Source organism: Aspergillus nidulans, chromosome VII (genome assembly GCF_000011425.1).
Source record: "Aspergillus nidulans FGSC A4 chromosome VII".
Classification (NCBI taxonomy): Eukaryota; Fungi; Ascomycota; class Eurotiomycetes; order Eurotiales; family Aspergillaceae; genus Aspergillus; species Aspergillus nidulans.
In genome coordinates this window covers 455699-477921 of record NC_066263.1, presented here as the reverse complement: position 1 = coordinate 477921, position 22223 = coordinate 455699, and the positions used below count along the sequence as shown (strand labels likewise).

Below are 22223 nucleotides of genomic sequence, written 5' to 3'. Positions count from 1 at the left end.
GTGACTTGATTTGTTTTGCCGTCTCAATGTGCCGGCGTTTATCTTAAACTGTCCACAGAGAATGATGACGGTATACTTCCTTGTGCGGTTTAGATCGAGGCTCCCCAATTCTTAGAATTGTATACTTCCTTGTCCGTCTACAAACACCGGCAGCGATGGCTTTTCGCTTTCTAAATTTAAAGTGTCGCTTCTCGGCGTCTCAAGTTCACATACTATGGTGACACTTTCTCGATGCGGGTAATCTCCCAAGGGAAAGGGGCGTCTATGTTATGATTGCCTTTGAATGACCCTATCTAAGAAATACCTATGAAAAATCTGTAATTTCCAGCAGCCGCGTGGTTGCCTATGCTCATACTGGACGCTGACACGCCAAATGTCGAAAATAACAATAGTCACCTGCACATAGAGGCGTTATTGTAAGAAACTCTAAGGCAGACGCGAATAGGGGTCTTGACTGTGCCATACAGTATGGCGACATCTCCAAACCGAAAAGAATTTGTCAAATCTCCCCAGACTTGCTGAGATCGTAGTAGCAATGTTCACGCTGGAGTCGATGCCACCACCTGCCATATACAGCGGCAGACCCTAGTGTTTTCCGGGAAACGCATCAGGTGCTAGTCAAAGACATCCGTCGACAAAAAGGTGCACGGACGAACTGCTCCCCCTGCCGAGATAGACAATGGAAAGAATTAAGACGTAACCTCTGGGGAATCAACAGTGATGGCGAGATCCGCCGAGGACCGCGAGATTAGCTGCCGTCATGCGACCGACGTCGATGTCACCAATGCCTATCATATTAATATCCTCTCATCCCTGAATGGCAAAGCGGCGGGACGGCCTCCCTAGGAGGTACTTGGACAATATCAGAGTCTAGACGGCAGCCAACTATTCGATCCCAAGTCTATCCGCTCGTCCTCACACCACTTGTAATGAACCACCCATGTGCTAGTCCAAGACCTTACTAGCTATGACAATGCTAAGGGATACCCCCGGTCATTGAGACTGATCTTGGCACAATCTCCCGTCGCAATTCACATACATGGCCGGGTCTGGATCCGAGTGATTGCCCGGAAAATGAGTCTCAAGCGGCGTTGCCTGCCAAGTGGGCAGCCTGCCAGTAGTATGCCACGAAATTATCACTGATTCAAGCCAAGCAGTCTCCCTCACCCTTTCTTATTCCGATCAAGCAGCCAAGTCATCGGACGAGTTTGTGGTCGGAGATGTCGACACCTTGCATTATCCCATCCGTCGCCATGCCGGCCATAAACTCATTCAACCATAACCCGATCGAGTATCACGAGTTCGCTTTGATCGTAAATTCGATATGCAGGTAGCCGTTGAAATATATCCTTAAATGTATCCATCCCATGTTTTTGACACCGCCAAGATGGCGATTGTATGTCGGTAGCCCGCTAGTTGGTGGGTCAGGGAACGAAAGGCAATACGAATTGAGCAGCGCCCATTGCATTTGACTGTCTGGTTCCAGCCACGGGAAAGGCGAACTGTGTGTGTCAGTCTCCGCTCTGGGCGCTTCAGCCCAGGAGCCCACCATTACGTCGTCTTGATAATGGTCGAACTATCGGCCGCAACTGACAGAAAGCTAGGGGCAGCCGAAACCGGATAATTTTTCGCCGTGCACGAGTCAGTGTGAAGCAGTGTACCCCGCTGCCTTGCTGCATCAAACCCCTTGAGAACATGCCAATTTGGCAGCCTGGCCTCTCTGCTAAGTGCAGGCTCTCGTGCAATGGACCTGGACACGACTTTTCTAAGAAGGACCTAACCTCAGCGTGATCAATGAGCGATTATGATATTCTTGCGGCTGACGGCTGGAAATAACATGTAGTACTTGTAATAGTCCTTACTAGAGTTCATCGGAATAGCCGGTCCTTGCTGACAGGATAAGCATTTGCCCTCGGCGATCGACTCGGATAAACCGACTCCACCGGCAATTCCTTACGGAAATCCCTACTCATACGCTACAGATCTGCAGTATGGAGTCGAATACACTGAACCCCATCCCCAGACGTGGAGAGGTGGGGTTTAGGTGATGGTCCAGTTTAAGAACTACCAGATTCAATTTCCCAAATGATTTTTCGTCTTTCAACCCTTGCACCATGGCCGAGCCAAAGCCCTCGACGAGCTATATCGAGTCTGTTGGTGACGAGAAAGCCATATCTTATGACCCAAAAGAGACTGAAGAATACGATCCAAATGATCCTCAGGTATGTGATTCTATATTAGCTATTGGCGCGGGCAAATGGCGGATACAAGTATAGGAGTCACGCTGACCGAAGCAGAATTGGTCGACGGTCTCTAGATTGACGACGTACCTCACCATCTGCTTCTATACCTTCCTCGCCAATGTCAATAGCAGTAACTTCACAGTGGCTACAAAGGCCATTGTTCAGGAATTCGGCGTCTCCCAGACCCAAGCCGGCGAGTTGGTGTGCTTCAACGTCTTCCTGTTTGGTCTGGGAAATATCTTCTGGGTTCCATTGATGCGAGTGGTGGGGAAGCGGCCAGTATACCTGACGTCGATGCTGCTGCTCTGTATGATGAATGTATGGTCCAGTCGTGCATCGAGTTATGGCGAACTGCTCTCGTCGCGGATCCTCTCTGGCTTCGCGGCGGCGGCAGCAGACGCCACCGTGCCTGCAGTGGTGTCGGATATGGTTGCTCCTCAGGACCGAGGTCATTACCTCATGGTTTTCCACCTCGCTCTTACGAGCGGTCTGTTTATCGGTCCGTTGATCAACGCGTACCTCGTGCAAGAGGAGAACTGGCGGTGGATGTGCTATTTTCTAGCCGTCGCTGTTGGTGTCGTCTTTGTGACGGCTATCTTTACAGTGCGGGAGACAACGTATCGTCGAGATCGACCCCGTTCAGGCAGAAGGACTCCATGGCAGTGGATGTCGTTGACGTTGGGGTATAACCCTGATGCTTCGTTTGTTAGGACGCTGCTCGACATTGTTTGGAACGTGGGATACCCGCAGCTCTTGTGGGCTGCTTTTGCCATTGGCATATCCGTTGGATGGTGAGAGTTGTCCAAATATCTGCCGTCAGTTGACTAACCCTAACAGGAACATCGTTGTCCAGCTGACAGCTTCGAGAACATTCACTGCTCCTCCGTACAACTGGTCGGCGGGAAGCCTAGGTCTGCTCTCGCTCTCTGGATTCATCGGCTCCGTGCTGGCTTTCTACCTCGGTGGCCGTCTGATTGATATCATCTCGACTCGATATACAAAGCGCTCAGGCCAGCGTTTGCCTGAATACCGTCTACCCGCCATCGTGATCCCTGGTGTTATAGGACCAGGCGGACTCCTGATCTTCGGACTATGTATTGCACATCAGGTCCACTGGATCGGAGCCGCTGTTGGATATGCTATGCAGGCTTTTGGCGTCGCGGCGATTTCCAATGTCGCTGTTACCTATTGTCTGGATTGTTATAAACCGGTATGCTTCTACTTGCCCTTAACCCTTTCGAAGTGAACTAGCCCTAATACTGATAACCTTTGCAGCTCACCGGTGAGGCCCTGGTCATCATCTTTGTCATCCGCAACACAATAGGCATGCTGCTTTCCCTCTATGCTGCCGACTGGATCACTCAGCAAGGACCCGCTGCGGTGTTTGGCGAGATGACCGCTATCCAGGCGGCCAGTATTCTTCTAGCAATCCCGTTGTTCTCCTGGGGCGGGCCGCTCCGGGCGTGGACCTCACGGTATGGGCCTATGAAGAGGTTCATGAGCGCGGGTGAGAACCGATGCTTATGAATCCATGGCATTTACGATAATACTGCTCTATAAAAAAAAGATATCAAACGAACAGAGGGCGTGGAGATGAGCCTCTGTAAATCATGACTGGTCACTGGATCATAGTACTTATCTCAGGGCTTAACTATCATATCTTCAACGCGTTGTGAACTTCCACTTCGATGCAAATCCACGCGTTCCACGGACTCAAATCTCCTACAACTATGAGCTTACCACAGTTTCCTACCTTTATGATATATTCGTCACTGCGCATCGGTCAGGGCGGCTTAAGCGATGGCGAAGGGTACTTGTGTGGCCCGGTGGTTCATAAACCTCACCTCATAAATTAATCATAAATTAAAGATGGCAGTTTCAAACACAAACAGCGACTATGATTGCAGTGATTCGGCCTCAAGCACTGGATAGTTTTCCGCCAGTCCTTGCTCCGCTGCCTTCCCTCATTCCTGAACCTAACCAGATCGAAACGGCCGGCTCGCTTTGGAATCACTGGCATTCCACGCAGCTTTCTATTACGGCGTCTTTACTTCAGTCAGAGACATATTGATCTCAGCTCAGAGCGTACTAGCCGACGGTTTCCAAATGAAACAGGACTTGCCGATATGATAGGGCATTTGAACATGACTGAGGCGGCATAGTGACTTTGTCTAAGCCAGCATCGGATTTCCATCTCCGTGATGCCGAGTTGGGCCAAATACCGCGCTTTACTAAGCTGGAATCTACCTCTCGGCGAATCCTCCCATGGATCGTCCGAAACCCTTTGGTTCACTGTACGTCACCTGCTTAAAGCGGAGATCACCAGAGAGAACACTCCATTCAGCCTGACGGTTCCACCCCTTCCTGAAATCGAGTCATCTAAATCAAGGCCTCTTTCTTAGCCAAAGAATGCAGGAATGTTCTCTCAGACGAGGTCGAGACAAGCCAACTGCGGCTTCTGATGGGCTGGGCTCGGAAATAATAGGCCGTGCAGCACATTGGTCAGGCGAAAATTCCCTGTTTTGCACTTAGAACACGGGGAATCTGACTGGATTGGGGCTTGCCTGTGCTTCCCCGCGTTCCGCTGCTGTACCCCAGAAAATTAAGTTGCCGATCTGGGGCCGAGAGTGGGCGAGTGGACGGACTAAAGTGCCCCATTTATTCGTACAAGTTGAATAGTGTCACAGTATAAAGGACTTCCTTCCCCGCGGTAAAGTCACCTTGAATTCCAACTCGTTTAAACTCCAATTCCAACTCCACATCTTTCAATTCTCATATTTTGCTGTGCAAAAAATATCATGACTATCGACGAAGACGAGAAGACTGCCCCAGTGCATCTGGAGTACGACGGCCATGAAGCCGACGACGACTCCATCGAGAATATTGCCACCAGCTGGTTCGTCTGGCTTGTCTCCCTTACAGCATCTATTGCGGGCAGTCTCTTTGGCTACGATACCGGTATCATCTCCGCTGTCCTGGTCTATCTGGGAAGCGACCTCGATGGACGCCCAGCGTCTGAGAACGAGAAACAATTGATCACCAGTTTATGCTCCGGCGGGTCTTTTGTGGGCGCCATTATTGCCGGTCTTACTGCCGACAAGGTATGTATGCATGCTTATTGTCTACTTCCTGGGTTGGTTGGTACTAACCTTCATCTAATAGTTTGGTCGAAAGCCTGCCATTTATGTCGGGTGCGTGCTATTTACCGTCGGCGCAGTCCTCCAAGGCGCAGCATACAGTATCGCGCAAATGTCAGTCGGACGCCTAATTGTCGGATTTGGTGTGGGGAGCGCCTCGATGGTAGTGCCTCTCTATATTGCAGAACTATCACCCACAAAAGTCCGCGGCAGACTCATCGGTCTCAATAACATGTCCATCACCGGCGGCCAAGTCATTTCTTATGGTATCGGAGCAGCGTTCGCGCACGTTCCGCATGGCTGGCGGTATATGGTTGGGCTTGGAGGCGTCCCCTCAATCATCCTGGCATGCCTCCTCCCCTTCTGCCCTGAATCCCCGCGCCAGCTCGTCTACCACGGCAAGACACAAGAGGCCGAAACTGTGATCCGCAAAATCTACAAGGGTGCCTCGGATGCCCAGGTTGCAGCAAAAGTTCGGTTGATTGTTAGGGCATGCGATGAATCACGAGAACTCAACAAAGACTCCACGCGCTGGGCCAAGATCAAGCTCCTGCATTCGAACCCGGCGTACTTCCGCGCGCTGGTGTGCGCCTGCGGCTTTGCTGTCATTGCCCAGATGTCCGGGTTCAATACTCTGATGTACTACTCCGCCACGCTGTTTGATCTTGTTGGCTTCTCAGACCCCGTTGCAGTGGGAATAGTTGTTGCGGGAACCAATTTCGTCATGACGTGGGTGAACATGATGCTTGTCGACCCCCTTGGCCGCCGGCGCGTCGTCCTCCTAACCGCCTGGGGCATGTCTGCGGGCCTGATTGCTGTAGCTATCGCATTCAAGTTTATCCCTGTAGACACCTCAACTCTCGAACTCGAAACCGATACCGTCAGCCCACCTGCCATTGTCGTGCTCATCTTTATCATTTGGTTCGTTTTCTTCTACGGCGCGTCCATGGGGAACACAGCCTGGATGAACACAGATTTCTTCCCCATGGAAGTCCGCGCAATCGGGACGATGTTCCAGACTTGCTGTACCTGGGGCTCGAATATAATTGTATCCAGCACGTTTCTGAGCATGATGCAGGGGATAACGCCGTCTGGCGCGTTCGGGTTTTATGCCGCTATCTGTGGGTTTGGGTATATCCTGATTTATTTCTTTTACCCTGAGGTCTCGGGATTAAGTATTGAGGAGATCAGGGAAGTCTTCCAACATGGATTTGGGGTGGCCTATTCGAGGAAACTTCGAAAGACAAGGAAGGCTGCGGCCAGGGCAGCGAGTGCCGCAGGGGAAGAAGTCGAAGCGAAGACGGTTTAAGATTTCGATTCGGAAATTCAGTATGACTGCCTTCGTCCAGTTGGAGAGTTAGGTCGAATGCTCGCACCTACTTAAGGGTATATATAGGTACTCGGCCAGCTAGAGCTATCCTGGCCCTAGCCCTAACACATATATATATGTTATTGTGGTCTTGGCTCTTCCTACCTCCTACGCATAGAGCGACTAGATCATGATGCACTCCCTATTTAATAGTTCACCTAGCCCTGTGGAAAAGACGGTCTAGAAAATATTTTATCGAATTACCCTGGTTGGTGCCCAATAGTGAGCGTAATGATAACCATCATTACCAATGATTTTTCATTATCCTTGCTAATGCATCTTTACATCATTAGCAGACCATCCCAATCCATAAAGAGTATCGTCCTCAGACGTTATAAACACAGAACAGATAGTTATCCCTAGCTCGTCCATATTACAGCAGCACAGCAGCGGCCCCAATGGCCATAGCCACCACACCCGACAACTTCACACCGACAATCCCGGCTCCGTCTTCTGGCTGCTCGCCACCGGTCTCCTCGGCACCCGCTTCGTCAGTAGCAGTGGCGTCGGCCGCAGCTGAGCTGCTACTGTCACTGCTCGCACTCTCCGTCTCAGCAGGACCGTCGCAGTGCCAGTGGTCTCCATGTGGCTCACAGCCAACGGACTCAGTTGGGCTCGGCGAGAGGCTGGCAGATTCGGACTCAGATGCCTCGCCGTCAGTGGCAGTGGTGGTAGAGGTGGATGTTGCATCGGACTCGGACTCGGACTCGGTCGTTGTGGCTGGCGCATCGCAGTGCCAGTGGTCTCCATGCGGTTCGCAGCCAATCGACTCTGTAGGGCTTGGTGGCAGGGTCTCAGAGGTTGACTCCAAATCAGTCTCTGTAGATGTTGCTGGGGCGTCGCAGTGCCTGAATTGTGTTAGCAAGGATTCAAGGTGCTTGATCTAGTAGAGGCTGGCAGAATAAATGGCAAGGAAGCTTACCAGTGGTCTCCGTGCGGTTCACAGCCAACAGACTCGGTGGGAGAAGGACCGGGTGTTTCGGTCTCCTGGGCCAGAGCGCAGGCTGATAGGGCTAGGAAGGCGAGAATCCAGGGCTTCATCTTGCAGCAAATTTGAAGAGAGATGAAATTTTGTAGGTGAGATGCAGGTGATGGATGGACGGCAGATGCAGGGCAGTGCAGGTACGTTTTATAAGAGTCCATCCCACGCTCCGTCTGTCAACGCCTAAGACATCTGGTTTCGACGTCTGGGCGAAGCCTTGGCGTCCCCAGGGTCCTCACTGTGTTTACTGTTCTTATTGTGTTTACCGCTGTCGACCGTCCCTCATCCTCTGCTCCCTTCACTTTCCTTTTTCAACACATCCTCCACTCCAACAAGCCGCACCAGGCTCATCAAACAGGATCGCTTCGCAATCGAGCATTATTATCTATCATTCATACCATGATTTTTAGCAAGCATCGAGCTCTGCCAAGACGATTGCCTTTTGCCAAGGATGCTTGAGTACCCCGGGGACTGCCCAGACAGGGCCCGGTCCACTTCGCCTACTCTGGGCACATCAGGCTGAGGGGCATTCCATCAATCGAAAGGTCTTGGACCCTCAGTTACAAGCGAATCACAACTTCAATGGCGAAATTGTGGACGTAGCAGGCGCTACCATGTGCTACTGCAACCCTTACGCCTCGCTAGTGGCCCCTGTCAGTCCGTGGGATGATCGAACTTGCTGCTGAAGAAGGTCGACAGCGGGCGGACTGCTCCGACGCAGCTGGTCAGATAACTGAATTAAGTAGCGGTTCAGAGAGGACTGGAGAGACGACTGGAGGACACGACTCGTGCAGTCATGGGTGGTGTCTCGATGAAAAAGTACTCCGACGCAGCCGAAACTAAGTTAGTAGACGGCACACTGCAAAAGGATGGAGGTGTTTTGGATGCGTCTGCAAGGTACCACTGGGTCTCTCGACGATCTGCTCTTGGTATTCCAAGCTGCTAACAAGGTTTGTCGCCTGTCCTCAGGCCACCGCTCCTCCGGCGATGTACGATCTGCCACCAGGCCAGCTGCCTCTTTTCCCATGAACAGCAAAATTTCACTATTTGCGGCCATAGTCAAGCGTTATATTGTGTTTCCTCACTTGTGAGCTTGTCCATTGCGAGTTTTGGATCTATTTTCCATTTTTTTTTACCTGCAAATGCGGCAAGTGATACATCGGGAACGATTCTCTTGTTCCGGACACGCACTTGCTAGGCCAGGTGCTCGGAAGACTCAGTTGCATCTATGCCAGAGATATTCGAAGACGACCCTGGAGTATAATCTCCTTCAGGTGTCGGGAACAGCCGAAGGTGACACTTATCCAGCCTTGCGGACAAGATTTCTCGGCATGTCAGCAGTCCATTTCAAGGATTCCAAGTGCCTGTCGGATATGTCAGATCACACTGGGGGTAAAGAAGCTGACGACAGTCGTCCAGTATTTGAGGTAAAGGTAGGATCGCCTGACGATGAACAGGATCCTTAATCTGACCTTTATCTACGCCGTCTGATATTACAGTTTTCTCAACACTGTCCCTTCAGAGCATCTACATGTTGTTGCTTGACGGTGCAGGCCCGACTTAATCCTTCTGAAACTAATCGAGAAGAACTCGTACTATGCAAGCGCTGTCCACTCTCGATAACTTGGTCGCCGGGAAGCCGCAGCGAATACTGGACGGTGGCGTCCTTCTCAGCCTTACTTCCTGGCATTTATATCTCGATTTGGTACTCCTTGGACCCAAGACATTGGACCGCCTTCAGGAAGACCCTCTCATTGCTCAAGGTGGTACTGCAACCCTATCTATCGCCTATCATGAAGACCCCCACGGTAGCCGGGATGGGGTATACTGGTCCCTGCCACTGTCGTGTCTGCGCTACTACCGCCCAGTCCAATGCAAACGATCGTCTCTGCACGACTCGAAGATTTCGTCCTCAGGGCTCCAGGCGCTCATACTAGGTGCCTCTTCAGCCTCTTTGGACAATCTTTCGGCGGCGACGGAAATTCTTCAATCCTTGTGGACATGAATTATTTAGCAAACCAAGATGCCCTGCGAGACTTTCGGAACAACCCTGCTCCTTCTCAATTGACCTGCGCGGATTCGAATAAGCGGCCTCGACCTCTCGAGGAGGATCTGGAACACTCCCGTATCGTAAAAAACAGCGAGAAGCACCAGTTTGTAGAAGTTATGCATAGCCTTCACTTATTGTCCCCTTTAGTGGAAGGTATTGAGCTTTTCCGGTCCACCAGTGAGGAAGAAAGAAAAACCGCATTGCAGCTCTTTAGGTACGGTTCAAACTGTGGGAAGCGCTGTATTGAGAATATCAAGGTCAAGGATAACGCGCATCTTCATTCTTCGGGGTCACTGATCCTTCATTCATCCCCCAAGCTTTTAAGCAACCCTCAGACCGCGTCTGGGTCCTCCGTGAAACGTTCCAAGCACATTGCTGCGAGCCGGAAGGATGTATTATCCGCTTCAGAGAAGACGACGGCAGATGGGGCTACGAGACTTTACGGCAGATAGAGCCTCTGGCCAGTCGCAAGCGAAGCAGGAGCCAGTTCGATTGGGACAATAATGAAACGCTAGCCTCAGATATACCGGATGAGTAGTGGGTGTTTATTTCTTCGAGCACAGACACCAGATTTGATCAGGCTTTGAAGGAGCCTTGGAGCTATGATCCGTTGGTAGGATCTGGCTCTCAGAATTATATCTTCACAAGTTCTCTGAATGAGGAGCTGATGGCTTTTACCACGGTTGTTTGGGACTTACTGTTCGGTGTCCACAACCTGGCCGCTGTATACATACGGCGCGGCAGGTCAACCAAGGACAGGGCTTTAAGACCAATTGTGCCTCTTCCAGTAGTCCATTGGCTCGTGAAAGAAGGCCGCTTAGATCTTCAGATTGTAACGGCTCAGACCGCACAATACTTCAAGCATCACCTCCCTGACCATCTATTCTCGCTCCGGGCGTTGGGCCGTGTAATTGGCCATTACAAGCACGAACTCCCCCATATCACGCTGTCTATGAACGTGATCAAAGAGTCTTCCTTAGCCTAGGCGTGGGCGAGAAGTGTGGTGAAATACTTGGAATGTCAGCATCTTGCAGCTGCTTCGATAGCCCGCAATGGCATTATCACAGACTCAATCTACCCGAGTCCACTCACACCACAGCAAGCATTTGCAGTGATTCTACAGTTTGAATTCGGTACATTATCGGTCGATGTGCATGAAATGGACGAGGCGATGGCGATATCAAGTGGGAACTCCCTGTTTATTGCTCAACGGATCCTGCATGATCCGATTCCACCTCTAGACATGCCTTCATGTGCTGTTGCGCATGCTATCGGTAACGTGAGAAAGCCAGGGATAGCGCTCCTTTTTGCGCCTGAGCAGCCGATGGTCAAAGAGCACGATGTCAAGAAGTGGCACGTGGTGTATCAAAACCGATTCGATTGTAAGCCGTCTGGCGGATCGTTCGAGGCGTCGTCTCTCCACATGTACTTCACAGGTTGGGAAGGACCTCTGAGAATCCAAGGGACTTCAGCATTCAGAGAAATGGAAGCGTACAATTTGGAGAGGCGAATCTCCATGTACGATCAAGCAGAATGGGTCGCCGACTTGAACGTCCTCAAGTCTCTAGGCCAGTCCCTGATCTGCGAGTGTGTGGTGTCCATGGTAAACATTGCAGTCATGATCCATCCATGTCAGCGTGCGAAGTAGAGTTTGTCTCTATCGACTGCTGGAGGAGCTCTTTAAGTCCCGCGGATGAACCGACGATATTGCGCTCTGGATCCTCTTGGATGGTGCGGCTAACGGGTGTGAGCATTGCGTTCTCGAAATGTTTCAAGTGTTTTCTCTTACCTATACATAAAATCCTTTGTTTGACCTGCTTCGTCGAGGAGGCTGGGATAGGGAGGCTGGCAGACCAGAAAGTTCTTTTTGTGTACTGAGAATACTGGTCACAAGGCCAGTTCGAAAAAAATCCAAGAATGAACCTGTCCACAAAGCACTCATATATGATGCGCCAGTCTCATTACATTGGAGATGGATCACTCCCTTTGCCAAGCGTGGGATTTAACGTGATCTGAGCACTTAGATGTGGTTATACACCATGTCAGTCGAGAATTTGCAGTGCCTTCGGCTGCGTAACAATCTCGCGAGTCTTGTTGCTATGCGATCAAATCCATATTTTAGGCCATATCAGATGCTGTTTTAGAGAGTGCGTCAATAATATTGGATCGATCAAGCAGGAATACCATTGCCCTAGCAGTCTCTCATTCAAAGGCGCATTCCTTAAGGTCTGGTGCAGTAAACACATGGATCTCGTGATTATTCCAGGTGTAACCTCCGCAGGGTCCATGCGGCCAGATCCGACCCGAGCCAGGCCCAATCAGGGAAAGTTCGACGCCATTGAAAAACGGCGATTGGTGGGAATAGTCAACTGGCTTTACTTATATGCTTTTAGCTTCAAGCTACTGCGCATGAGGTTACACGTACCTAACCATGGCCAGCGGTTGGGCCACTCAAAATGCAGGTCCTTGTCCAATCCATAAGCTGTCGTGTCTATCGCGAGGTCTGAGACAAACAATGTACATTTCGGGCGCTCCAATGCTGACCTTGGACCTTTTACACATGACTGGTTGTTGTGCTCATTGGTGCATCGGCCTCTGCCAATGCGTCGAAGACGGAAGACGCCAGCACAGCAAGGAACAGGCGCCGTCATGGCTATAGTTCCTTGTCTCAAGGTTCTCTCTGCCCCTGAATCAACCTGATTGACCTGTCTACAACCGTAGCTGGGCTGTTCTCCCTTGCTAGCTTGGCGGTTTAGCCGAAATTGACACTCTAAGGAAGAAAGAAATAAAGGAATAAAAAGATCGCCGATTTCACTCCCTGGGCTATTGCGCCTCCATCTTCCATGGCCATGCCCCCCTCTAGCGAAATACCGTCAACATTCTCCATATACGCCCCCAAGCCGGTCAAAGCCGTCTGACCCACGGTTTTGCTCAGGCTTCGTTCTCTGAACCCAAGTGGGTCTCCTATCTATTCTCCAACCGTTCTGGAGTCAGAGCACAACGGGCGACCTACATCTTCCGAATAAGAGGTGCCTTGTTCGACATCTGTAATATGTGCCAAAGGCAGCACGATGAGGCCTCTCGATTGAAGTGACCTAGAACTTAGACCTTGCCTTGGTTCTTGCGTTCATGACCTCCACTCCTTATCGCCATGACCGGCAATCGTTACTAGCCCGCTAGCGCAAGCCACGACTTTTGTTGCGAATTCTGAGACTAGCCTATGAGGCTACTGCAACGCTGCAAGCCGTTTAGCTTGTTTTTGGGACAAAGAGGGGGCCAGCCCGGAGGCCACCTCCCAGGCTGGTGGTTTTGGTGGAGTTGACAACGTTATTGAGCAATCTAACTGTTGCCGGCCGACACTCAGTTTAGCCCGATAGCGATATCGCCATGGTGGGTCCAGATTATGCCTCACCGGAATCGAGAAAGAGAGTCAATCAGGCAAGCAGCAGACATGTAAGAACTGGTCATATCGTCGCATCCCAATGCCAACGACCGAAACGAACCGCGAATTAATCTATTCTGGCGATAAGAATGCAACCCAACGCCAGCCAGAACTCCCGAGGGATGCTCCTTATTGACGCCAACTCTAGAGCTAAGCCTGTGCTAAGCCCGCCCAGGGAGCTTAGCCGACTGTCCAGCCAAGCGACCCCTGCCTGGAGTAATTTTTATTTGATGATCGCCTACCAGGCGGCCGCTTATCGCTCCGATTCGGTGCGTCTTCTTTTGGGGGAGAGAAGGGGGAGGAACCCAATTGGATAAGGTGACCATGGGCCAATGGACCTGATAACAGGACGGGGTATGGTTACATCTGCCACAGCACGCAATCGCAACTCCCATGCCCATTCCCTGGGTCCCATATGAAGGCTGTTTTAAAAAAGAGACAGGAATTCCAAAGGTATTTAACCATACCCCCAACCGACGATCGTTGCCGCTTCTCAGGCACCGCTCTGGTCTTGTCTATACCTCTCCTCCCCATGGGTACGGTTGCCCTTCCGACTCCACATACCAAGACTGACAACCAGCAGCAGAGCCCGTCCTCAACGAGAAGACCGGCGCGCCCGCCGTCGAAGATGTCGTCGCCGTCTCCGATTATGAAGAGCCGACCGAGGAGGAGCTCAAGACGCTCCGCCGCATCCCCGGCGCCCTCCCGACCGTCGCCTACCTTATCTGTATAGTAGAATTCTGCGAGCGCGCCTCGTATCTGGGAGTCTCCGGTCTCATCTCCAACTTCGTGAACCGGCCTCTCCCTGCGGGAGGCAATGGTTACGGCGCGCCTGCGCGCGGGACCCAGGACACGGCTGGTGCCCTGGGCATGGGCACCGTCAAGGCGAATGCCGTCAGCCAGTCATTCAGTATGCTCGCGTACCTGCTGCCCATGTTCTTTGGCTACCTCTCCGATGCGCACACTGGACGTTTCAAGATGATCCTCTACGGTGTTGCGGTCTTTGGTGTTGCGCACGTTCTCATGGTCGGTGCTACGGCGCCCAAACTGCTGGCCAATGGGGGTGCAAAGGCGCCGTACTTTATCTCACTGTATATGCTCTCTGTCGGTGCTTGTATGTTCAGGTTTCTCTTTTCCCATTCACCCTTTCATCCCAGAACCCTGCCCATATCTGGTACTAATCTGTGCAGCCATGTTCAAGCCCAACGTATCCCCCCTCCTCCTCGACCAGATGCCTCGCGATAAAGCCAAGATCAAGGTTCTTCCCAGCGGCGAACGGGTCATTGTCGACCCGGAGGCTACTTCTGAGCGAACCATGCTATGGTTCTACCTGCTCATCAATATCGGCGGCTTCATGCAGACCGCCACCTCGTACGCTGAGAAGTACGTCGGCTGGTGGTTGGCTTTCATTCTGCCTCTGTTCCTCTACATCCCTCTGCCCCTTCTTCTGGTATGTTTCCAGTTTCCTTTGACGCTGAAAACACTGCTAAAGGCCTATGTCTTTTACAGATCTGGTTGCGCAAGCGCCTCGTCCTCTTTCCCCCTGGAGGAAGCGACCTTCCCAACGTCGTGCGCGTGCTGAAGATCTGTCTCTCTCGCGGGGGCATCTTCCGCATCGGCCGCCACGGCTTCTGGGATGCCGCGAAACCGTCAGTGATTGCGGCGAAAGGGCAGAACATTCGCACACAGTGGAACGACCAGTTCGTCGAGGACGTGCGACGCACCTTTCAAGCGACCGGGATCTTCTGCTTCTTCCCGATCCAGTACATCAACGACAATGGCCTCGGCAGCGCCGCCAGTTTCCTCTCCACTATGCTCAAGACGGATGGAGTGCCAAACGACCTGATCTCGAACTTCAACCCGCTCAGCATCATCTTCTTCGCGCCGATCCTGAACTACGGGCTTTACCCGTTGCTGCGCCGGTGGAAGATCCACTATGGCCCTGTGGCACGCATGGCAACTGGTCTCTTCATCTCTTCCATTGGGGGCATTGGATACACTGTGCTCAACTACTACGCGTACAAACTTGGTCCCTGCGGGAAATGGGGGTCCTCGGATACTTGCGTTGATGAGAACGGGAATACGCGCGTGGCACCGATCACCATCTGGGTAGGTCCTGCACAAACCACCAACCGCTGCTCTTGTTACCTATTATACTAATAGAGAATACCAGTGGATCGCCATTCCCTACGCCATCGGTGGCATCTCTGAGCTCTTCATCAACGTCCCCGCCTACGGCATCGCCTACTCCCGCGCCCCCAAGAATATGCGCGGCCTCGTCTCCGCCATCAACCTCCTCAACACGGCAGTCGCCTATGCCATTGGACTGGCCTGCTCGGCCGTGATCAAGGACCCTTATCTGACTTGGGACTTTGGCGGCCCGTCCATTGTAGGCTTTGTCCTCACTGTCATCTTCTACTTTATGTTCCGCCACATCGACAAGGAGGAGTACTTCCTCACGGAGATGGCGGAGAACGAGAACGAGACGACTGCCCAGCCTAAGGAGAGCGCGCTGAGTGAGAATGGGGATAAGACATTAAGCCCCGTAGAGAAGGTTGCTGATAATGAGCCGGAGAAGATTGGGGTATCCCTAAAACAATGAGGTTGACTCGGTGGATTGCATAGTATGATTGATTCATAATCAGCTTAAGGTCGGTTGCCATCTTTGGCTTGAGGCGTGATGGGACGAAGTCGACCTCTATACAAATAAATATTAATCACGATCACCATCGAACACCTTATCGAATTCTTTTTACAAGAGGAATAAGACTTCATCCATCTCATGAGTCGTTCTCATCGGCTCTGCGTCCCAATTGGGTCATACTCCGATTTACAGCTCCGCACTACGCCCAACCATTATATCGAAAATTGCGCTGAGCGGCGAACCCTGTTTTCACCTGTTGATAGAGTGGAGTCATTAGGCTGATGCTGTGATATTCTCAGATACTGCTGATACCTACCTCTAGAAGCTCACAATTTGTTCCACCGGAAACCGGGCAGTACAGTGATAACTATAAGTAGTAGCAAATCATAACTTGATGGGCCATGAGGGGCTCAGGGTTCAGGGTTCCCTCCTGTACTCGGAAGCCAATGAACATAAGGAAGTGCATAAACGTCGGACCAGCTGTCAATTCTCAACTTCTCACCAACGTCCCTCGCGGTTTCTGCTTCCTTGGAATCTGCTGATATTCAGGAATTAGCAGAGCCCCCCCTTTTTTTATGTCGTCAGGCGCCATGAAATTAGCTAATTATTGCTTAGATGCCTTGTCATGTCCTTCATCGAGGGCAGCATTTAGGGCTAAACTCTGGATAACACGTCCCAAGGGCCCCGGTCAACCACCATGTTCAGGTATTGTCTGCTGACTCTCCATGTTTGAACAACATCCAGCATTGTCACCTACTCTCGGACAGGGTTGTCCAATTTTGTTCTCACGAGCGTCTTCCCTAACAAATCCTGTTCCGGGACTGCCCGGTGAAACAAACACAGCCCTTCTCCTACCGACAGATTTGGTCCGATGTAGACACAATAACTGACCTAATTCATACACCTAATCGACGGAGGAAAACAGGATACTTTGGGTGTCCAATGCGCTGCTGTGTCTTAAAAAGTAGTCGCCAACCAGCCCTATGGAAGATTAGACATTTTTACCTGGCTTTACAGCGGAGCTTGAAGGTTTTGGTGTAATGGAGATTGAGTAAGGGACAAACTCCGTCTGTGCCTATTTGCTGTCATTCTACTGCACGTACTTCTTACCATTGCTGTTTCTCGTATAGTTACACTAAGTAGGACACTGCTCATAAAGGGTCTGCATGCTGCACCAGTGCAATTTAGATGAGAACAAGGACGTATTTGCGTTGTCTGGCGCAAGAACTGAAGGCCATTCAACTTAGGTAGCTGAACCAAGAACTCAGCAGAGTTATTCTATGATAAAATGCTTGGGTGCGAGACAAATAACAATCAGTTGGAATCATGTATCTCTCTGATAGGTGCCACAATGCTAAGACTGCTTCAGCTGCTTGGATGAAGGGGACAGGTAGTAAATGGTCGTCGACCTAAGCTTGACTAGGGGTGGTTGCCATTGGCCGCGACACATTCTAGAGGCAGGCCTGAGGAATATAGGAGTAAATGCAAGAGTGTTGACCACCATTCCAAGACTTTCCGTCTAAGCCCTTATACTGTAGCTTTATAGTACGTTTTGGTAGGCCGCGATATATATCTCGCTCTACCTAGACTCTCAACATAAGGACTGACTTTGTAACGGGTGTAGGCAGTATTATTTTCAACTGGCTGTCCTGTATAAACGAGTATCACAAGCTTAGAGAAAGAAACAAAAGATAGAAGCGCAGATATCTTCCTCCTCCCTTTATCAACCTTTCTGACTTCCCGGACCTGTATGCCGACGGATCCCTTTTCCAAAGTTATGAGGACGGATCTCCTTTCCTAAGCTTCGAGGCCGCAATTTCCGAAGCTGTACACTGATGTTGCAGAAACCTTATTTAGAACCAGGTTGAGGGCATGGCCGACAACCAAGATCCAGGCCATAGCCTGTGACAGACTTGACTGACCTGCCACTAAGATTGCGCCGTCTTAGCTTTCATATATAATCCTGACTCTAGGTCTCAACCCGGGTCTCTTTCCAGCTTTTAGTATTCAAGCTCAGTCCTGATTTGGGATTACTCCAGACTTGCATATCCGATCAATTTACATTTACGTACGCACATGAACAAACGATGCCGTCAATCTTTACTCACGAGCACCTCTCTCGTTTTCTTCAAGCGCCAGAAAGGTCACCAACATATCAATATTGATCAACACCAGCCTTTTCGTTACGAACTGGGATCCACGCTCACTGTCGTATCTGATGCGCTTGTTAGATCACGGGTACAAAGCCCCTCCTCCCTTCACTGGGCCATTTTTTGGCCATTTTTCTTATACGATGTTTGCGAGAATGTCGTTGGTGCTTGACCCTCGTGTGCCATTGATTCTCAAGCAGAATGCTTTGGCGGAAGTAGATGGTGATGAATGCAGAGTTGTCGGTAATCAATAATGAGAAGCTTTGAGCTTGTCCCGGGGAACAGAAGTCACTGTAGATGCTTGTGTTTCCCTTGCTCTCGCAGGGACTTCTCCGCATAGTAATGCCCCGCTAGCCGACGTCCTTTTGAGAACGCGCTTCAGGACCGCATACTCGGATACTTTTCCGATGGATCGGGGTGCGATACCCCGAGGACTATCGGAGAAAGACCGAGCGACCGAGGCCGTTATTAATGAACCACTGCGGGGAATCCACCTCACCCCGCCATCACAACACCTGTCCTTGCTCGACTTTACCGTATTCTTTTTCAATTAGTTCTCTAACCCCGTTCACCAGGATTGGTATATCGCTTTTCTTATATTGATAGAAGATGGCCCTCAACACAGCCCTCAATACCGCTCTGCAAACCAGCAAGACAGCCTACGGATTCTGGCTTACGTATGTCATGCTTTCAATTCAGGAACAAGCCTAGTTACAATAGTACAAACTAGCTGACGAATATACTAACTCTTACCAGACTCCCTGGCGCCGGCGTTGCAAAGACAATCCTCCGCTCAACAGCACAGCACGCAAACAGATTCAGCTGGGTCCTAGTAGACGCCGAGCACGGTCTGATTTCAGATAAGGATTATTATGAGGTAGATTCCTATGCAAATCCGCGGTGTGAGGGAGTAGCTAATGGCTATAGTTGACTAATGCCGTAGCATCTGAAGGCGCAAGCCCGATCATCCGCGTCCCGTGGGGCGAAGAGTGGTTAATTAAGCGCGCCCTTGATGCTGGGGCACATGGAATTCTGACACCAATGTGTCATTCCGAAGTAAGTTGATCTGCCGAGCTTACTTCTTGAAGCCTTGAATGAAGCGATATGCTAATGAGTTTGCTTGTAGGAGGACGCTGCCAAGATTGTCAGATATTGCAAGTATCCCCCACAGGGCTCGCGCGGGTACGGACCTATGTTCGCGCTGCATTCCTTCCCTGAGGTTCCTGCGGCACAATATGATGCTGGGGCCGATAAGAACACAGCTGTGTTTGTGCAGATTGAGTCGAAGGGGGGCTTGGAGAGTGTAGAGAAGATTGCTGCGGTAGAGGGGCTGGACGGGATTCTTATTGGTAAGACATGTTTGTCTCCCGGTGCTAGGAAGGACAATTGTTAACTGGTCTGATACAGGTCCATTTGACCTCGCAAAGCAGATTGGTGTCCAGCGTGGCGGAGACGAACATGAAGCTGCTATTCAACGGATCTTGAAAGCTGCGAAGTCAGCTAGGAAGAAGGCTGCTATTTTCTGTATGTTGCGTCCCGTTCTCGGTTTTCCAAAATATATATTCTTACCATTGCAGGTACCGACGGCGCGGACGCGCAGAACCGTGCTCAACAGGGATTCGACATGGTTTCTATCGTCACTGACGTCGGTGTTCTGGGTAGTGGGATGTTGCGGGAGCTTAATGTAGCCAGTGGAAAGGCTGAGGGTGGAAAGCCTCGCGACGGATATTAAGAATATTGGGATACGTCAATGGAAATTATGAAGGGAAGAGAACAATTGGTGCGGCTTATTTATCACTTAAGAATATAGCATTTCCACCAATAGCAGCCGGGCTAGCTCAATCGGCAGAGCGTGAGACTCTTAATCTCAAGGTTGGGGGTTCGACCCCCCCGTTCGGCTTACCTTTTTTATGGAAATTTTTCTTTTTTACCTCACAACAACATCTGATGCTATCGGAACCTACCTATGCCTCATAAAATGAAGGCTCGCGCATTGGGAGTCAATGATATTGCGCCCTCTGACTGATTGTCATCCTACGCTAACCTAAAATTTGGAATAAACTAGTAAGGATCTCTGTTACCATCTGCCAGTCCGAAGTATGTTGACCCATTCTGTTCTCAGGCTAGGCTCTTCTGCGTAGGGTAAACAATGAATTTCAGTAAAAACGGCACAGAAGGGGCTGGGCCCATCCTTGTTTGCAGGGTTGGTCAAAATCTACCCGGGGTAGATTGTGACCACAGTTCATCAACCCCGTCAACCCCAGCGCCTACAGGATTGGAGCCACCGTAGTCTGGACCTTGCTCTATTCCTCACCGCTAGGTTGATGGAATTCTGGCCTTCTGGAGCCTTCGGGAACAGTCATCTTCGCGAACCAGCAGCGCAGAGCCTCGCACAAAAAACATTAGATATATAAAGGCCAGAGCAGGAGCCTAGATCCAGCCGGATCTAGAACTGGGATCTGGACCTCGTCGAACTCTGCCACGTGGGAATGGACCTGATCTATGGGGTTAGGGATGATCACCCTGCAGTCAGGCCTCTTCCGTACTCCTTGGCCCTTTGGACGCTCGGGCCGCAGACCTCAGTCGGTCATTGCTGCTCAACTGATCCGGCTGTTTCATGGATTTGTCGATGTTAACATGATTGTACCTAGAATTTATACTCTGTAGTTGATCACTGTATCGAGCACGCGTCTGGTCATACTGTACGTGAACACTTCAGCATGCATTATTAGGGTCTGCCAACAGCGCCATAGTTAACAACCCGGTGAATTCGGAAGCTGCGTTCGATCCAATAGCATGTACAAGGTTGCTACCGTTGGTAGACGATGTATTAATTTGATAAGTGTTGAATCCAAACTTCTTAGCACCATCTATAGCTACAAATGTTTATGGCCTTAACCTATTTCCTTCTTTCCTTTATTTTCCATTCATATTTTTTTTTTTTTCATGCTACGCTGCTTTGCTACATTATACGCTGTTTCCTACCACCAAATGATATTACGGGAGATTATAGTACTCTACCTCAGCACATTTCCTGCCGCCATCAAAGGAAAATAGCCTTGCGCAGGCTGCTCAGGCTGCTCACGATCACAAGGCTGCACGAATATAGTTTATTCAGCTTGAGACTAATTATTTCCCCTATTTTGACTAGCGTTATTTTCTTGGTGCCTAACAAAACATACGTTATATAGTGAAATGCAGTGGCTGGGTTCTGGCTCGAACGGCCCAGAACCAAAAGACCGCTGGGTGAAAAGAGACGCCAGCGGGCGTTCTGCACAGCCTGCCGGCCACCGGTCAGATAAAAGCAAAACCAGCGCTTAGACCGCTATGCTCGTCTATTTTCTGACCCCCACTTGAGAATCCGACGCAGGTTCAAATCCATATGATGGCCCTAGAGGCACACTCAACTGACCTCATGTTGTTTGTCTCGTTTCAATTATACCTTCCGGCTATGGCGCAGGAATAGATTTCGACCAAGTGATAGAGGTTGCGCGGAAAAGCTTATGGAGAAAACAGCTTTACAAAGCCATGTCCTGGTCTATCGAAGAGGTAGTCTCATTTATCACCATGCTCTTCACCGTCCCGACATTTATCCTGGCAGTATGGGGAATTTTGAAATGCCATCGAAGGTTACGGAATCGAAGACCAGGTAGTTTGACCCCCACCATATTATATGAGTAATGATGCTAACAAGATCAATCTATAGCGTCAGTATCTTCGAACGACAGGCTACCTGTCTTCCGCATCAACGACTCACTATCACCTCTCTCTATATCCACACTCACGTCGCCAGTTGATGTTCCGTTTGACTTAGAGGCCGGATGGATCGCATTCAACCATATCACAACCAGCAGTGAGTGCATCATGCCACGGAAACTGCTTGCAATAACCAACCAGACAAGCAATATCTCGCTCAGGTTCTTTCCGCATTGACCAGCGCTCACGGGTGTGATGTGAAACTCACAGTCGCTTACGGTGAGATGATTGAGGGACTATTGTCGCATTTAGATAGCCCTAGGTTAGTTGATCTTGCCTGGGTAAGAGCGAAAGTAAGGACCGAAGCTGTCATGTAGAGACTGCCTAGTCTACCATCAAACAGAGTTAACCCCGGGGCCTCCTCTTGCCAATTAGACCCGTCAATCCCCTAGTCATCAACTCCTACAGATCACATCTAACCTCCTAGATTCCACCTCTTTAAACATCAGA

General features: G+C 50.5%; 6 protein-coding genes across 6 annotated transcripts, besides 4 other annotated features; 5 read left to right on the top strand and 1 right to left on the bottom strand.

Moving 5' to 3' along the window:
- Positions 1-16058: part of a sequence feature (contig 1.164 1..150254(-1)) that runs on past the window's edge.
- Positions 2115-3770, top strand: ANIA_08911 (uncharacterized protein; the record flags this gene model as incomplete). The annotated part of the gene is made up of 4 exons (XM_677088.1): positions 2115-2222; positions 2298-3034; positions 3081-3453; positions 3519-3770. The coding sequence occupies 4 exons, from the start codon at positions 2115-2117 to the stop codon at positions 3768-3770; spliced, it is 1470 nt and encodes a 489-aa protein (XP_682180.1).
- Positions 5042-6689, top strand: ANIA_08912 (uncharacterized protein; the record flags this gene model as incomplete). The annotated part of the gene is made up of 2 exons (XM_677089.1): positions 5042-5344; positions 5406-6689. 2 exons carry the CDS (start codon positions 5042-5044, stop codon positions 6687-6689), a joined length of 1587 nt encoding a protein of 528 aa, XP_682181.1.
- Positions 7123-7790, bottom strand: ANIA_08913 (uncharacterized protein; the record flags this gene model as incomplete). The annotated part of the gene is made up of 2 exons (XM_677090.1): positions 7123-7597; positions 7672-7790. 2 exons carry the CDS (start codon positions 7788-7790, stop codon positions 7123-7125), a joined length of 594 nt encoding a protein of 197 aa, XP_682182.1.
- Positions 11025-11429, top strand: ANIA_08914 (uncharacterized protein; the record flags this gene model as incomplete). The annotated part of the gene is made up of 2 exons (XM_677091.1): positions 11025-11163; positions 11218-11429. 2 exons carry the CDS (start codon positions 11025-11027, stop codon positions 11427-11429), a joined length of 351 nt encoding a protein of 116 aa, XP_682183.1.
- Positions 13756-15825, top strand: ANIA_08915 (putative MFS peptide transporter; the record flags this gene model as incomplete). Its single annotated transcript, XM_677092.1, has 5 exons — positions 13756-13759; positions 13810-14337; positions 14414-14673; positions 14733-15332; positions 15397-15825. The coding sequence occupies 5 exons, from the start codon at positions 13756-13758 to the stop codon at positions 15823-15825; spliced, it is 1821 nt and encodes a 606-aa protein (XP_682184.1).
- Positions 16059-22223: part of a sequence feature (contig 1.176 634..15731(-1)) that runs on past the window's edge.
- Positions 18627-19749, top strand: ANIA_09425 (HpcH/HpaI aldolase family protein; the record flags this gene model as incomplete). The annotated part of the gene is made up of 6 exons (XM_863714.1): positions 18627-18694; positions 18774-18919; positions 18961-19073; positions 19144-19366; positions 19425-19541; positions 19595-19749. The coding sequence occupies 6 exons, from the start codon at positions 18627-18629 to the stop codon at positions 19747-19749; spliced, it is 822 nt and encodes a 273-aa protein (XP_868807.1).
- Positions 21061-21112: a sequence feature (Short protein (ANIA_11664, CBF84670.1) was converted to a misc_feature.).
- Positions 21430-21434: a sequence feature (Short protein (ANIA_11664, CBF84670.1) was converted to a misc_feature.).